The sequence below is a fragment of the Gasterosteus aculeatus genome, chromosome 12, assembly GCF_964276395.1.
Source record: "Gasterosteus aculeatus chromosome 12, fGasAcu3.hap1.1, whole genome shotgun sequence".
Lineage (NCBI taxonomy): Eukaryota > Metazoa > Chordata > Actinopteri > Perciformes > Gasterosteidae > Gasterosteus > Gasterosteus aculeatus.
Window position 1 is genome coordinate 12,598,070 of NC_135700.1, and position 17,635 is coordinate 12,615,704.

The 17,635-nt window shown below is 43.1% G+C and overlaps 2 protein-coding genes across 3 annotated transcripts in view; one reads left to right on the forward strand and one right to left on the reverse strand.

Annotated features, from left to right (window-relative positions):
* The window catches only part of usp10 (ubiquitin specific peptidase 10), an 18,602-nt gene continuing 967 nt past the window's right edge, over positions 1-17,635 (reverse strand). The window contains exons 2-15 of one of the 2 annotated variants that reach the window (XM_040196087.2): positions 13,697-13,765; positions 13,388-13,433; positions 12,966-13,025; positions 9,540-10,766; positions 7,946-8,037; positions 7,719-7,828; positions 7,577-7,635; positions 7,387-7,490; positions 6,862-6,958; positions 6,196-6,373; positions 4,465-4,630; positions 3,809-3,953; positions 2,447-2,512; positions 1-1,963 (exon numbers count right to left, since the gene is read on the reverse strand). In XM_040196087.2, the coding sequence (XP_040052021.1) occupies positions 1,776-1,963; positions 2,447-2,512; positions 3,809-3,953; positions 4,465-4,630; positions 6,196-6,373; positions 6,862-6,958; positions 7,387-7,490; positions 7,577-7,635; positions 7,719-7,828; positions 7,946-8,037; positions 9,540-10,766; positions 12,966-13,025; positions 13,388-13,433; positions 13,697-13,765 (2,607 nt within the window). In that variant the 3' untranslated portion in view covers positions 1-1,775. The remainder of the gene's footprint in view (positions 1,964-2,446; positions 2,513-3,808; positions 3,954-4,464; positions 4,631-6,195; positions 6,374-6,861; positions 6,959-7,386; positions 7,491-7,576; positions 7,636-7,718; positions 7,829-7,945; positions 8,038-9,539; positions 10,767-12,965; positions 13,026-13,387; positions 13,434-13,696; positions 13,766-17,635) is intronic. The other variant, XM_040196096.2, reaches the window with a different exon arrangement.
* Positions 14,331-17,635, forward strand: part of marveld3 (MARVEL domain containing 3) — a 9,222-nt gene continuing 5,917 nt past the window's right edge. The window contains exon 1 of the mRNA XM_078084819.1: positions 14,331-17,544. The gene's annotated coding sequence lies outside the window, so the exon portion shown is untranslated. The remainder of the gene's footprint in view (positions 17,545-17,635) is intronic.

Here is a 17,635-nt window from a genome sequence, read left to right on the forward strand (position 1 = left end):
TCAAGCGAAGAACTAGCTCAATTTTATTCATTGTTGTGCTTTAGCCTGTGTAATTTTTTTTTTTTCAAACACCAATTCAAATGCAAGCATATTTTTCAGAAAGGAGCGAGAGCATGGGGACATCCAATAAATGACAAAAAAAAAAAAAAAAAAAACATCTTTAGTAACTCAAACTAAACTCATCAAAATCTATGAGTGATCCCCAAAAAAGGAAGAAACACAAATCAACATCTTTTAACAAAAGCAAACACCATTTCCTTTTGTGCACGTCTGAGGTTTCATACAGAGCTTCGCACGGATCGAGTCCCACTTCCCCTCGACACGCAGTTTCCCCTCGGCGGCGAAGAGGGAAGGCTGAGCCACAACAGAGTAAATACAGAGGTGTGTCGGGTACATTCCCCCAAATCTTCACAAACATTAGATTTGCTGTTGGTGCCTGATGAGGGGGAGACTTGTACACCGAGTGGAAAAAACATTACACGTTGAACCTAAGGCAGCCCCCGCTTTCTGCTGAGATTGGGGGGTAAGAGGGGTGGTGTGGCTCAAAACTACACAGATAAGCCACCGGTACACAGGTGGAACCTTTGGACAACAGAAAGAACGGAGAGAAGGAAAATGTACAAAGTAAACAAGGGCAGGTTTTGCAATGTCTTGATTGGTTGGCAAATCTACCGTGCAATAACTGAGTCTAAAAAAATAGCTTCGTCCTTCAGAATCCAAACAAGTTTTTAGTCAGATTTGATATTTGTCTTGGTTTTTTTATATTTCATTTGCAAAATACTCATTTGCCTGTCATAATGTGATCAATCAGTTTATACTCTATGCACAGATGCTCATTTGTTATTAAAGTCTAAAGCGCATATATATATATATTTTTTAGTCTTTCTAGATCTAACCCCACATACCATAACGAGGACCTCTCAAACAAGGGAGTTGTTCAGTTCTCACGGTACTCTTTTCTCCTGTTGATGGCTCAAGTTGTACCTAGATTTAAAAGCATCGTAAAAGTGAGGATATGGATGAGGAGGAGATTGTGGTGGCGGCGAAGACGACAATCCGGCCGTGGGAGGAGACTCGTGATAATGCTGGTGCTGGGCCTTTTCAATGCACTAGGGCAAATTTATTAGGCTTTTAAACTGCTGCAAATTCCGGCAAACAGTCCTTCACTAAAAGGCAAAACACTGATATTTCTAGGTCATTTCCTTAAAAACGTTATTCAAACAAGAGAAGTCACCCCGGCGGTCCACTTGCAGGCTGTGCTAGATGGTTCTTCCTGTGTGCGAGTCCTCCGTTTGCCGACGGAGCCGAGCTGTGGGCTCAGTCAGAGGAGAGCCTCAGGTCCTGACCCGTGAACCCCAAACCCCCCCTCGGTCTATTCAACAGTCCTTTCCTCGCTGCTTTAAAAGTAAAAACAAAAAAGACAAAACGAAAAAACAGCAGTGGTGCACAGAGAAGAGAGCGCAGTCACAGGGGAATCTTTGTGAATGCAGCAAGTTTCTCTTCCTCCTCCAAAAAAAAAAAAAAAAAAACCATGGGGAAAAAAGGTGTTGGAAAAGCTGGTTCTCAGGAAAGCGGGACGGGAGGGAAGAAGAGGAAAATCTTGCAAAGAGAACAAGTTGGGCAGTGTTCCTGTTCGTTAGTTTTATGTGTGTTTCTGTCATGTGTCCATTTGCTGTCCTGTCAACGAGTGCATTTAGAGCATGTATGTTTTGTGTGCGTTTGTGAATATATCTGGGTGATCTTGCGTGTAGGTCGGGATGTGCGTGCGTGTGTGTCTACAGCAGGTCGACGCGGCGGTAGTACAGCAGGTAGGCGGTGCGCTCTGCAGTCTGCTTCATCACCTGGTACTGGGGGATGACCTTCACCGCCTGGTCGTCGATGCGCAGCCAGCCGTTAAGACCGATGTGGAAGACGTCCGTGGTGTAATGACCACCTGTCGCACTGTTCCCATGGTGATAGACAACTGGTTAAGAGGGAGAGACAGGGGGAAAGAATAAGGACGAGAGAAATGGGAGACAGTTTATCTAAAAGGCATCATTACTAAGAATGTTTGATCTAGCGCATGTAAAGAAAACTCACTTACTACACGTATTCTTTTAATTACGAAATTACAGTTGTCCTGCCCAAGTTTACTTAAAGCTCAGAGGGCTTTAGCACCCTTTTGAGGGGAAGCAAAGCTCCTTGACTAGTAAAAGTCAAACAACAGGTCTCTTTATCCATGAAAACAAGTGCATTACGGGGTTTTGCTTATTTAAAAGGCTCACTGATGGTAAATATCTGATACACTGATAATTAATAGACTAGGAGGGAAATAACTCGATGATAATTATCATCATTGTTGTTTTGGGCCGCATCATGTTCACAAGTCCAACAATGACAAAGTTGTTGCAAAAACAACATCACAAGCAGAAGTAAAAAGTAAATAAACAACAAAACGCAAACACACCTGCAAAGAGCCTGTAAGTTCTTTGGCCTTTCACAACTTTGCTCCTTACTCCAGAGGACAAGAGATCTAGAAAGAAAACAATACAAACAAACTTGATTTATTAGGAAGAGCCGCTTAGACCTGGAAGCCGTAAAGTCTTAATGTAAAAAGTCATATTCAGGCATGAAAACGGGTCAAGGGTGAAAAAGGTGAGAAGGATATTAACCCTCTAGGGGTTTTCAAGTGGGTTTTTTTCACCCAGGGATCATTTTTTGCATAGCGACGAGGGGGGGATGGGAATTGACAACTAATAGGGGACAAGTCATTAAATACCCGTCATGCATTATATTGCATTGCAATGTAATGTGTGCTGGTCAACTAATCTAAAATTAATTTTGGACAAATTTTTGCGTAGTTTAGAGTGACAAATCGTACCAGCGTACTTTGAAGTCAAAATGCGTATCAGGTTGGCAGGTCTGCTTATTGATAGAACGGTGGACCACTTTACCTTCTGCCTCGTCAGTCCCCTCACCTCAAAATCTACCTTCTCAAAAACGTTAGCGTTAGCTAATCATTTTCCACCGGAGCTTTAGCTTGATGACTCAACTCATCAAGCTGTAGCTAACGTTAGCTAAGTCTATGTCAATAAAGCTCCTGGGTAAATTAACTTTGATATACCAGAAAACATTACAATGATTGAAACCATCACTCACCCTGTTCGCAGTTCACTGAATATGAAAAACTCATAGAATCTACACGATTCACGTAGGTCACCTATTTTGGTTTGAAAACGGCGAATTTCACCGAAAGGTGACGGATTTTCATGCCCGATAGTATAACAGGGATAAAAATATGTAAAAACGTATTTTGTAATCAGTTGTTGTAGAAAACGGTGAAAAGTGGTGTACAACTTCTCCGCAACACTGCTTTCGATTTATTCGGAACCCGATCCCTTCAAAAGAGCGCACTGCCATCAAAGTCTTGTGCAACTTGTGTACGGCCTGAAGTTGGGAGGTTTCATAAATCACTACCACAAGACTCCACTTAAGGGACAAAACGGTCTACTTGAATATCAAAGACTATTCTTTCTCAGGAAAAAACTGAGTGGAAATTTTAACAACATTTGTGGTTAATTTGGCAGAATCATCGGGGTTGGAGTTCTTGTGACTGGACATTCAGTCTTGTCTTCCTGTCTCGTCTTACAGTGGGGCTTTCGCGATAAGCCCACATCAACAAAAAAAGAAGCTACTTTTGGTTGACATTGTCGGCTGTAAGCAGCCATCATTTGTGGTCAGTGCAGGCAACTTTGGTCATCAACGCCTATTCCTATTTTAGGAAGGCTGAGGCCTGCTGATGCACTGTGAGTGGGAGAGGACTTCATACCTTTGCTGATTTCCAGATCAACGGGATAATCAATGTTCTTGATTAGTTTCTGGCAGCCTCCCGTCTTTTCAAAAACAAATCTCTTGAGATGGAGCACCAGTACGGGGGGCAGCTCCTCCAGAGTCACTCTCCGACTGATCTCGATCTAAAGACCGAAAGAGATGCAATGTTGAAGATTTTAAAAACATTTAAAAAAAATAACGGGCCACAAGGGTTCTTTGGAAGTGTAGCTTTAAGAAAAGTGGTGAAGTTGTTGGAAACAGCTTGCCGGGATCATGAATCATTTGGTTTTGAGTAGAGCTGGGCTGTAAATCACAGTTAACTGCCTCCAAACTGAAAGCCACAGAAAAATCGGTTTGTCTGCTACATAAACACACATATGCCCATCGCAGCGTCGAGCAGATGCTCCCTGCCTCTGTCGCTCCAACAAAATGTTCTCAGTTAATGTTTTCTTCCATAGTTGGGGAGTCTTATTCTGAGACATGGAGTAACTTTTGTGAGGAAAATCACAGCTTTAATATAGATTGATGCTTTTTAGGAAATTCACAAAATAATATTCAATACTAGAATTCAAAAATAAGGGGCATATTATCTTTTCCATTGTGAATTAGTTAACAGCATTGGATTCTTATTCAGACGGTCCTCTGTATTCATACCTCCTGCTTGGTTTTAGAGGTGTATCCCTGGACCGACTCTCGGGCCACTAAGGTCTCTAAAGCCTCCTGGACAGTGCGGATCTTCTCTGACTGGATGTCCAGCTGCAGGGTGAAGAAAGGCTGCAGAGTGGCCGACTCTTTAGAGTTCTGTTGATACACCACCGATCTGAAAGAAAAAAAAACAAAATAACACCGGTTATGAGAGCAGGTTTGTGCAATTTTTATTTTATGGCTCTTGGTTTTATACAAAACTATAAAATTATTGTATTAGTAGCTCCTCAAATGACGCACCTTTATGAATGATTCTGAGCACAACATCTAAGAATCAATAAAATCCAAATCCAAAATCCTGTCTGCTAAAAACTCAACATCATTTTTAAAACTGAAACAGTGATTCAGAAACCAAATACACGGGTTATAATGACTAGGCTGCGTGGGCGTATGTAAACATACACTCCCGTGCTCCGTGTTTCTCTGGCTGAGACCATTTGGGAGAAAATAAACCTTTAAGGCACTGCGGGAGAAGCGCTGACCGGGACCATGCCAGACCAGAACCTCAGAGCGTGTTATTTAGGCGGCTGCAGGTTCTTTCCAGTTTGTCTGGTTAAGACCTTTGTCTGTGAACGTGTACCCCACGTCTCGCTGTCGAGACGCGGGACGACAATCGGCCCACGGTGGAGGTTATTCTGGAGGACGGCGGTGCTGGAGGCTGGAGCAGGACGCTGGCAGGAGCGATTTGTGATGCCGCCGCGAACAAGAGGACAATTATTTCTGAGGTTTGTGTATTGACTGGGAAGAGGAGGACGATAACGCTTTCTGGACTACGAGCACAGAATAGTACAATGAAAACATATGGGAATTATTTTTGTCAGCGCATACTTTAGTTTTAACATAGTGAACGGCTGTCTGTCTCTAAGGCTTCGGTCCCTCGCTGCTTTCTGTCATCTACTGTAGTAACAAACTGCGATAGGACACTAAGAAGCCATTTAAATGCTCATAAAGTCAATATTGAAAAGGTGGATAGCAATTAATTTCATAGCAAAACCTTCCGGAATCATGAGGTATTTTTTCACAAAATAAATGTTCCACTTCTATTCTTGCCTCTTGTGAAAAAAGGCACAAGCGACAGTGTGAATAAAAGCGCAAACTTTCTGTGCCACGCCTAGGAAGGGAGACCGTCATTATTAACACAGCTCCCATGGTAACGTGGACACATTAAACACAACACTCCAATATATGTATGTTACATCTTAAAACAATACGACGTATTTACAAAGCACTTGCATTGAAAGAATTAATAAAAGCTCAGTTACACTGAAACTACGGAGATACTAACTGACCCTTTTCTCCTGCAACCAGATTTCTCACTAGATTCAGCTGGTGGAATACGGAGACGTGTACGCGCTTTTGTTTTGGCTCACCTCTCGTCTTCATGTTGACGAGCGGTTACAAAATGAATCACATCTTCCCATAAAACAGGACTTTTCTAACGAACAAACAATGTGTCTCTTGCACATCTATCGTAAGCCTCGGAGTTTCCTCTTACGACTTTACTGGGAAAATGGAATTAGCAGAAGCACGCAGCGCTTTGTGAACCCACGAGGGCAACATTAAAACAACCCTCTACTTCACCAGCCAACATAATGTCTTTCTTTACACAGGGCTCATTATTTCACCTTCACATAAAAATGTCTCACTGAAACACATCGTCACGGCGCTCTGTCAACGTACCTGATGTGCCCACCAAATATGTCAGTGATGGGTGTGCGGACAAAGTCCGCTTGGCGAGTGATGGAAGTCTTATTTCTGGGTCCAACTTGTTCCCACTCGTCCTCACTACCTTCTTCCTCCTTATCGACAACATCTTCCTCCACAGCTGGCTGAGACTCCGGCCCGTTGGGTGTAGGAGCTTCGGGTAGAAAACAAGAATGAAAATACACTTTAAAACCTTTTTCAAACCACAATGAAGTATGAAAAATGAACTCTTCCCCTTGTATTGGGGATGAGTTTACAAGATGGAGGAAATTCAATTAAACTTTAACTGATCGGACTAGATGACAATGGAAGCTTTACTATAAAACTTTAATAAAGCTGGATTTTGGATTTGTGTGATGTAGGGTGCATATTTAATGTTCACACCTGTTCTAATCATAAATCTGCATCTTTATCATTTCAATACATTGGTGTTCGTGGAGTTTTCCTTTTCTATTTTATTGAAAAACAAGTAGCACACAATTTCACAAACTTGATAGATCCTTCCGCCACTTTGTTGTAGTTATGTTCATGCATTAAGTAAAGCATTTATCTTTAAAACACACACAATGTGCAAGATTCAAGTCAACAAGATCAGTATTCATCCCATTTTGCTGATGAAATGTACATGCAAGAGATGCTTACTCTCTTGTGGCGAGATTAGTTTTTTCAAAGCCAGCATCTCCTCGTGCAGTCCGTTGAGAGTGAAGCCAAGATACTCCTCCGCATCCTCTTGTCGACCCTACGAGTGCAGCAAACAGGAAATCAGCAGCAATTAAAACCCTTCCAAGAACGCTTAATGCACAATAAAACGCTGCCGTGCACAAATGTATTGCAAACAAGACATTCACTGAACAGACAGTGAGGCAGATTTTAGAAGGGACACAGAGATCTCATCTTGTACATTTAATGAGGCTTCCACGCATCCTGCGTGTTTGTCATTTTAGCCATTAAAACTGAGTCAGAATTGACTCGGCATGTTTAAGGCATGAAATGAGTTAGCAAATTCTGAGTGAGTGAAAACGTATATAACAAACAGAAAAAGGACATTTCCTTCAAGCACCGCATGTTCTGGAAGAAGCTTATTCAAAAGAATGTGATAATTAAAAGATCCTCTTGACTCATCCGTGTGCAGGAAGGATGTTTTCAACCAGACGCAGCACATTTTACCTTCTCAGACAGACTGGACTTGATCAGAGTGAGGAGTCTATAAATGTAGGTTGGTTCAAAGGAAACACCAGGCCGAATGTCTTTCATGGCCTTTTCACCAACAGCTGCGGACACAAAACAGTTATTACACACAGTGAAGCAAACAAAAAGCAAAAACCACGGCCTTTAAAATGGCTCCGTTGCATCTCACCTTGCTGCTTGGCTTTCGATGGCACAGGCATGTTGTTGAACTCGTTCACCAGCCGAACGCTGTCACACAAACACAGAAGTGAGGGTGAGGTCTTGAGCAGAACAGACTTTGGAAATTTGCACTTAGCGGAAAGGCTCCTTACAAGTTGTCCATCATGGGTGTGGAGGTGCAGGGTCTCTGCGTTTCATTATGCAGAGGAATGGACTTCAACATGTGGTACATGGGAGGGCACGCAATCAGGGCCTGTAGGGTCTGAGTGGCCAGAGTCAGGGCGGAAATAAGCGCAGCGGGAAATATTTTACAAAAATAAGCCACAGTGGACCATCATCGAAACATTTGAGTTGCAAGAGCAGCGGAGTGAAAGGATACAGCGTTGATGTAGCACCAGTTTCCCTTGTTGATCAGTCCTCTCGGCTGCAAAGACACTGGTTTATGTATCAACTTCACATTTTCAATAAGTTCTGGGGATTCAAACAGACACAATGTTCTTAAACAGGCCACCCACATCAGCATTGTTGTCAATGGCATTAACACATATGATGGTTAATAATAAAGTTAGGAGCACACAGTTTTCACATCGCAAATGTTTCTCCTTCCATTCTGGTCTCTTGTGACAACAGCACGAGAAACCATCTGAATAAAGGCAAGAAGTTGCTTTACCACGCCTAGGAAGGGAGGCTGTCACCGACACACAGCTCCCATGGTAACGTGGACACCGCTCAACAGAATTAACACAAACATTAAGCATCCAATGACAAACATTTATGACAACGAATAGTGTGTTCAATTTTTGCCATTAAACTTATTTTAAAGTGTAGCCTAGAGATTAACACTAGCGCAGAATAAACACTCAAATTAACGCACTCAAATGAACACCACTAAAACAGTTTCCATTTGCTGGTTTAAAGTCTTACTATGTTGAACCAAAAGGGGAAAGAAAAAGGTGGGATTTGGGTAAACGGACACTAATGAGCTCCATACTTTCAGAGAACCACAAACATGTAAATACAGGCAATATAAATCAGGTTTATCTAAACAGACAAATCTCAAATACTGCAGTACCCTTTAACATCATGCTCCACAGGGACAAAAGAAGTCATTAGAAAAACAGCATGAAGAGGCACAGAAAAATAGGTCATGTCTTGTTCTTCAATGGTAACGTGACTGTAGTCACCTGTATAATCACTTCACCTGCTCCTCCACAGGAAGCAGAACCACCATCTTTCAGCCTCACCAAATGACCAGATGTTTTTTCACTTGAACTGAATGTTTAAGCTGCAGTCTTAGTGTGTGTCTGTGTTGTGTTATTGTAGTAAAGTAACATGATCTCACCATTTGAGTTTAACGTCTAAGTGGCCAAATTGTAATCACCTTCTAAGGTTTAGCAATTTATGACTGCAGTGAACCACATGTCAGTGTCAAAACTGCATAAAAATGTCCAACAATCACCTCAACGGGGCTTAAAATATCATTTGAGTTTCAGAATGACACTGAATAAAGACACAAAACGTGTGTGTCTAAAGGAAGAAGCCTCTCGAAGAAAACTGAATGTTCTGATCTAAAAACAGAGCATGCTATAGCATTCCCGTGTCCCAGAGACTTGTAATTAGTGTAATGAGATCAAATGGGTAACAAATGTGACCAATGAACCTGACAGCTATTGTGGATAAAGTAGCACCATCTAGTGTTCTGTCTGTGAACTGCTTTAACATGCGCAACACGCCAAATGCATTGCCCTGTGGTAAGGAGTGGTTGAGCCATTCATATTCAAATATAGACATAGTAAAATGCGCAGCAGAAGTTTGGTCACTTACCATCTAAATACCAAATGTTTAAAACATGAACCAAGAAGAAGGGATGGTATAATTGACTCAATATTGCCATCAAGTGGAGGGGGAGAGGCAAACATCAAACCGGTATGTTGGGTCTTTTTTATGTAATACAAAACATGTTCACATAATACCTGCAAGTTTAGGGGCCATTGGATCCTCTGAAACGTGGACAGGGCCGTCTTTGTACTCCCCAAATTTCTCAGGCTGCTCTGGTGTAGCGAGGGATGGAGGCACCACCTCCACAACCTGCTTTACCTCCACAAAGGCCTGAGGGCCCCCAGGCAGAGGCTTGGAGTTGTGGAAGAGGCTAGCCCAAGATTTGGGGGGGTTTGCAGCAGGTGCAGCTGGAATCACAGGCGAGGGGGCCTGCTCAGACGCCGCCGACTGGGCAGCAGAGTCTGGGGAGGCCCGCTGAGCCTGCTCCCCGCCCTCGCAGTCCCCCTGGTGTTCCTCTGCACCAACGGCGGCGTCTGGCTCTGCTAGCCGATTGGCCACCCCACTGTCCGCAAACTCGCTCTCCTCCAGTTCAGTAGTCGTGATGCAAGTGGCGACAGAGGGCGCGGCCACGGCAGCTGAAGGAGGAAGAGGGGATTTGGAGGGCGGGCTGTGTGGAGTATCTGAAAGTTCGGGGCTCTGGGGAGCCAAAAGATCTGGCTGCTGATCTGCAGTCCTCGGCCCCTCTGTCGTCTCTCTGCTTTGAGAGGAGGATGAAGAGCAGGAAGTTGCATTGTTGCCGTCCGATAAAGAGGCAGCTCCACTTGTGAAGTCCAAAGAAGAGTCATCAGGGCTATCACAAGTCCTCTGATTGGCAGTGGCTGTAGGGGCAAACTTGGCTGCCGCGACGGGAGCTGCCGGTGCGGCCGTGGAGACCGGTCCGGGTGTCGAGAGTTCTCCCCCCGGCGATGCCTTGCCGTCCACATCTTCAGCCCCGTGGTGGGGGCCGCCCATCGCATGTCCGTTCACCAGGGCCCCCATAGGCGTCCCGTCCGCCGCGCTGCTGCTGCTGTTGCCAGTAAATGGATCCAGGTAGTTGTAATAACCCGGCGGACGCTTTTTCTTTTTCTTCCTCTCTCGCTGCCCCAAGCTGCCAGGGAGTCCGTCCATATCCTGGCAGGACTGATTGTCCAGGGCCGAGGCCTCCATGTCAGGACCATCCAGTGAGTTGAAGTGGGCCCCATCGGGGACATCGTCCTCTTGGGGAGATGACGGTTGGGCCTTCTGTGCAGACTGGCAGCCCAGGATGAATTCTGGAGCTTGGGGGTTGAGGGTGCTCGACACCTTGAACAAAGGATCGTTCAGCCCAACAGGCTTGGAATCCATCACCTCGTCAACGCCAAACTCAATGCGCTGATAGTCTTCTGCGGCAGATAACATTGCAATCAGTTAGAAACAAAAAGGGGTTGCATTTCAAATACGGCCTCAATATGAAAATCATGTTGCATTTTACGCTCTGCTGAAGAGTTGGTTTTACACCCTCGAGCCACACGATCAGACATTCCAATAGAATTAAACAAATCCTGCTGGACCGGTCTTTAGCCCAAACAACTATTGTTGGGTCTATTCTCAACCACATTCCATCTGCGCTTACGGGGATCCCAGGAGTCGAGAAATGGGTGATTCAACAGGTGCACTGAGGCAGAGGGGGTAATATGATCTTGGGTATTGTCAGTTATCCTAATCCAGACTTGCTAAACTGAGACAAGTGTAAGTGTATAATCGGCACAGACTTTATAAGCATTTGTTTTCATGTGCCATTAGTATATTTTGGTATTCATTTAAGATGCAAGTGTTTTGTGTAATCAGATCTAATCATATGGTTGGCGGTTAACTAATCCGTTCATGTATCGAAAAATGTAAATGTTTAATATTCAAACTAGGTGGTTGTCATTCTACGTTCCTATAGTGGGCTACTATGCAGTTCTTGCCAATTCTAAAAGAGCAACTTCTCGTGTGGCATTTTGTACTGTTGCATCAAGCCTTCATAAAAAAAGGACGTGAATGAGCATTTGTAGATCAGCCAATAGTAACGCCATGTTTCTACATCGGATTGGGACTCTGAAAACATTCATGTTCTCTCTCTCAGATCACTTGAATGACAGTATACCAAAACGTTATTACGGAATATTGCCCAATGACGCCAAATATAAACTGATATTTGGGTGCGCTCATCGAGATTCAGTTAATAATATAGATTAAATTGAAAATAGTTTGCACAGCATTCTGGAAGACAGCAACAGGCTCACTGTACACATTCATACATGGCAATACCCACCTTCAACACAATTTAAGTGTAAATAAGATTTTTCAGATTCATCATCATTAGTCCCCAATCATTTCTTTTGGGGTTAGTTATTTATTTTATTGCTAATGGAGCAATTCATCTCAGGGGATGCAAATGTATTTGTCCTCAGTTGTGTTTTCATGTAATGAAGTTGGAATGAGAATAACTGGTTTTCTTAAGTGAAACATATTTATTGTATAGCAATATAGTTTGTCTTTTAAAAAATATGTGGTACTTTTCAAAATGTTATGCAAGTACTTAAAATGTAAGTAAATAATACACAAATAAACACAACATAATTGTTAAGTTATAATGTGTTGCATAGCAGCTTAAATAGTTAATTATGCAGAGGCGCAGAGTGGAAGAAGGTGAACACATAGGAAACATTTGTTAGTCCAAATCAGGAAAAATCATCCAAGTTGCTTTAACAGTGAAAGAGCTGATCGGTCCCCCAAACTGTAAACCCGATGGGTTGCAGGGGTTGACAGTAGTGGTGTAACGGCTCCCCCCCCAACACTTTAACCTTATGATGTGACACAATGGGGTCTAACCCACGACGGTGGACGCCAACGGCCAACAGAGGTCACATTATGATGCCTTCAGGCTCTGGTGAGTAATTAGGACCATTGGGCAGAAGTCATTACAATGTAAAATGTAGTTTTGGTAGAAATAAAAAATAAAAAGTAGAATAACTAGTATAGTGCAAATCCTTTATTTGGCGGATGTGGATTATCAGGGATCTCTAAAAAATATGATTAGCTCCCCTTTTCATTTTGTATTGATCTGATCTGTGACGTGATCGGAGTTTTATGATCCGTTGCACCACCAGTTAACTGGGTATGAACACAGCAGTTACGTTCTCTACTGAAATTAGAAGGCTCTGTTAGTGTTACTGAAACCACACTTCAAAACGCGTTCAGCAATAAAAACCATAACAACGAGAGTCTAAATACGTACACGCATGTTAGGGATCACATCAAACCATCCCTACGCCCGTAGTAAATCAGAAATGTTGTTAAATCATATGAAAGTTCAATGGGATTTTAAGTCAACTTGGAGCCCTGCAGTGGTGAAAATGCATTATATGCAAGAGAAGATAAAAGATACTTTGTAGCATCTTGAGCATGCAAAGCTCTACAGATCATACCAACAGGCAAGAGAAAGAATACAGGCGCAAGGTTTAGAAAGCCACCAGTTTTTGAAACCTGGATTTTGAGTTTTACAGCAAACGTACAACAGCTAGTCAAGCCACAGGGTGTCGGACTCCTCAACTCACCGCAAACCTGCAGTCCCATTGACTCCATAAAATAAGGTACAGCGGGAGTGCAGTAAGTTCCTAAATAATCAATACAAATCAAGGTAAGGCAAGTGTCATGTGCAAACGGGTATCAAAGACAGGTGGCTGCTCTTACATATTTAATTTGGGGGCTTGAAATTTAATGAATGAAAATGGTTAATGGGATACGAAATTCATTCTAAACAATATATGATGAATTTACAAATAAATTTAAAGTATATGATGAAAAACATTAAAAGCTGCTCCCTGTCCAGCTTGGGCTTCAATATTACATTCATTTTGGACCTGCTCTGAAAAACTGATGACAAGTACAAACATTTAAATAGCCTTTTGATTCCAATAAAAGTTCAGGAGGAAAAAGTGAATTATCTAACAATCAAGTGTGCATGAAATTTACATACCAGAAGACTGACTGACGCAAGGAACTTTGTCATTGAACGGCGGAAGCTGTGTGGAGGCAAGAAAATAAAGTAGTTAACAAAACAAACCTAATAAAAAATGTAAAATGACATGCAGCATTTAAAAACAAGTTTCTGCCCCACCTGCTTCAAAAAGGTACAGGATTAGCGTTTGAATGATATCTCCCATGAACTCTGTTGCTGCCCGACTAAAGAGATCTCGCTGACTATTAGAGGCCACCACATATTGCAGGAAAAGGCCAAACGTCACTCACGTAATATTGATCAAATAGTGTAGAAATAAATTCTTACCTCAACATAACATCGCGGAGTCAGGAAAAACTGATTGATCTCATCAGGGCTGAATTCCCCGAAGATGTACTGTGGGAAGGAATCAATATAACCGTTAGATTGAAAAGGAATATGTGGTAAAAAACTTTTCCTGCTGTGATCTTGAAACAGGTATTGAATTGTCTGAAAGACCATATAACAGTTCACACAAAGAAAGAATATATCCATAGTGATGGAATTGATATCTAGGCACAAGGCTGACACCGGTAAAGTACAACATGAAGTGCTGAGTCATGCAGCGTTATGCATAAAACATGTACAAAGAGTTCAAACTGGATTGTGGGACCTTCTGCTCAAAGTAGATTTTTGTCAACATAGATCTCTCTGATCCTCAAACCAAGCAGAGACGGTGTAGGCACAGGTGTGGCTTCTTGTACATTTATGACAAAATAAAACAAACTACGCTTCTTAGAAGACATTGAAGGGCTTTTGATTCTGTCTGCTGGAAATCTGCAGCAGTAAAATAATTGTCAATAGCTGTCAATAATTCCATGAGGAGTCACCAGAATTGGTGACCGATTGCGTGCACACTGAGCAGAGCGAGATATCACAAAACTACTTAGTATCAGTGTTTCCCCCGGCTTTATGACTTGGGGGTGGGGGGTTGGGGGGGGCAGCAGTCGGGCAAATGGCCGACAGGCAGAGTGCCACATGAGCGCGTAACTACTGTGCACGCCCCCCCCACCTCCCCCCTATAATGGTTGAGGAAACACGAGTATTGTATGTCTGCAGAGATAACATGCTTTCTCACTACAATCAGCTTCAGACCACTTGCACAACAGTAACATCTGACTTAAAAAAGTAGATTTGCTTAAACATAAAAGTTTTAGAAGCACTTTTAACTTTGTGTACACACATGGGCGTCACAATTCCATGTGGAAATTAGCAGAGCTGCGATTGTCAAACCTGTGCACGGCCAGACACAAAGCCACCGCTCAGCAGCCGTGCCGTTAATCCCCGCCGTGTCATCCACGGTGGGACGTCAATGGAGGGGCCCAAAGAAAAAAAAAGTGCAGCTCAGGCAAATGAAACAAACGAGGCGCGAGGCCCCGCACTGCTGAAGCGGCACTACGAGCGACAAACAGCCAGCCGCAATCCAGCGACCTCGGGACGGCCAACGCAATCACAAGAGAAAGAATGTCCCGCTGCTCCTCTCTGCAGGCGCGCCGCACGTACCAAACTAAGCTTACCTTGCCGATTGTTTGGACCGAGGATTACAAATTAGCCATCGGTATGATTTTAACAGTACTGCACCAACACACAACAGTGTTAGAGGAAGGTCCCTTCACAAAGAGCAGGGCTGGGATGGTATTAGAATATGCTATTTAAAATAAGCGTTTCTACCCCTTAATGTCCCAAAAGTTTAAAATACAACAATGCAGAGGAGATGATAGATTCTGATTTATCAGTGAACGTTACAACTCTAAATAACACCTACGGATTCAGATGACTCAAAAGCAGTCAAACAGAAACACATGAGACTGACTCAAAGAAAAAGACACTGGCATCTGCAATACGAATCCTGACAACGACCCAAACAGACGCTTTCTCCATGACCGGGAGCACAAAGCTCTGACCTGTTCCTCTACCAACCCAAAAACACACACAGGGTGTTTAAAAAAAAAAACATTCGAATAACCAATAAATCATTCTTGACACTTGATGGCATAAACCACTTATTCTCTAGTGCACCTCGGTCATAATTATCCGTGACAAGTATACTACTCTCCTCGTCATCTTAAATAGAAAGCTTTAGTTATTAATACATTAATAACTTGGCCAAGCATTAAAAAATGCTGCATCGCTACTACAAATGAGGTCAGACCAGGTTTCAATGAGTCTCCTGAGCACGCCCATGCCTACATATCGGCGCGATGTAGTAATAGGACGACATATGATTACACGCCATGAAAGAGTGTGACGGTGGAAGAAAGGAATCCTTGTGATTTACACTGCTGGGAAACGGGTTCTGTCGAACGAAAGCAACAGCTCACTACTCGCTATTCAACAAATTGGTAACTTTTGTTTGATATAAGTTTGCGATGAGCCGTGACAAAACCATTTAATCCATGTAAATAGATCGAGTTATTGTGAACACTTGAAAACCTGCTAGACTTGAGTGAAGATTTTGGAACGACAATGACAACTCCGCCCTCTGCTGCCCCTCCCCGCCGAGGCGAATTACCCTGAGAACTCAAAACTACTAGTTAGACTAAATTAATCCTTTTTCAACCCAACTGAATATCTCTAGTTCGGGACAGTTGATCAGAGAAAACAATACATTTGACGGCCATAGACGCCGACTTCTGTGGCTTTTTTAACTGAGAATTTATGGAGCTTTTATTTAACAAATGAATTGGTAGATCAAATCGCTACACCTTAGTTGCACACCAACATATGTACCCAATATCCAGTAAAATTTTTACCTTTAACGGTCATGCTAACAAACCTGCTGAAGGAAATAATATGTTGACATTTAACATGTGACATCACTCCCAGATTTGTGCTTGGTGGAACATGAGGCTGAAGTAAGCAGGGAAAAAAAAAAAAGGAAGATGTCGCAATAACAGTTCAAAGTTGCAAAATCACAGAGTCACACGTGGCCATTGTGTGACATTACAACGATGACAGCGGAGGGAGTTTTCTCTAAGCATTGAGATTTAATGTGAGGAAACGTTGCATGAATTCATTATTGCAAGTCTTAATTGAACCTAGTCTGAGACGTGAACATGTAATAAACCACTGCCTTGTGCGGTGATCATTCAGCTGCACCACCTGTTCATCACCTCGTCTTTAACTTGGATTTGGTGTCTCGATATTGGATCTAATCTTTGGGATGTGAATTCATTACACTTGTCCGTTTTAATCTCCCACAGAACAAATGTGACTGCAGCTCTTAACAAGGGAAAGTTTGTGATTTAACTTTTTTTTTTAATAACACTGGAAAAGCAGTTGCCAATTAGGGCAACCCGACCAAACCAAATAGTTGACACGGGTCCAAAACTTGTAGTCCGAGGATAATGGTCAACTGTTAATGAGGTCTGTCAACACTTTAGTCTGTTCAAAAAAACGTCATATATATAACTAATACCACATCATGCTATTTATTCCATGCCCTTTAAGCAACGTATGAGGAGGGTCAGCTCAATATCACCAGGAACGTTTAGGACGTTGACCTCACTGGCCAAAGACCTTACAAGAGCTGACAGCTGCTTTTTGAAAAAGAGGCTGAAACTCCTGAAGCTTCCAGAGAGCCAATAGAAACACTTCCTCGCAGAGACCAGGAAGAAGCGTGAAAGCATGGGAAGGTTTCCTTTTCTGGCCTTCTGCGTCCTCCGTCCTAATGCTCGTTCCTGCCTTTCTGTTTGATTTCCGTCTTAAATCTCAGTGCGTCGATGTGGCCTCAAGTCGAAATTAAATTAAGTTATTATAGAAGAAACTTAAGACCTGAAGTTGTCTATATGCTTCGCTTTACAAACGGGCCTCCCCCTCTTCCTCCTCCTCCTCCTCCCCGACCCACGAGAGCTGGCGTTTAATCCCACAGAAATAACCACAAAACCTGCCGCGTTCTTCACAATCCAAATGTCACGAGGACTCGCACGTGCGAGTATGCGCGGGTCTTATTTTTAAAAAATATATATATATTTTGCATACGAGATAAATCTCCGTCCATCAACGAGGCCCCGCGCCGTCGCATTTGAGCTAACAAGCTAGCGGACCATCTGTGCAGAGCCGCTTAGCTCCGCTAAAAGCCAAGCGGGACGTGCTTCAAGCGGCCAACAACTGCGCCCAAACGCAACGAAACCCCGGTAAAACCCGGCTGTTTGACTCGTCCGTGACTGCTCGACCCAAGAACCGCGGTGACTTGTGCGCTCGGGGGGGGGGGGGGTGGTGGTGGTG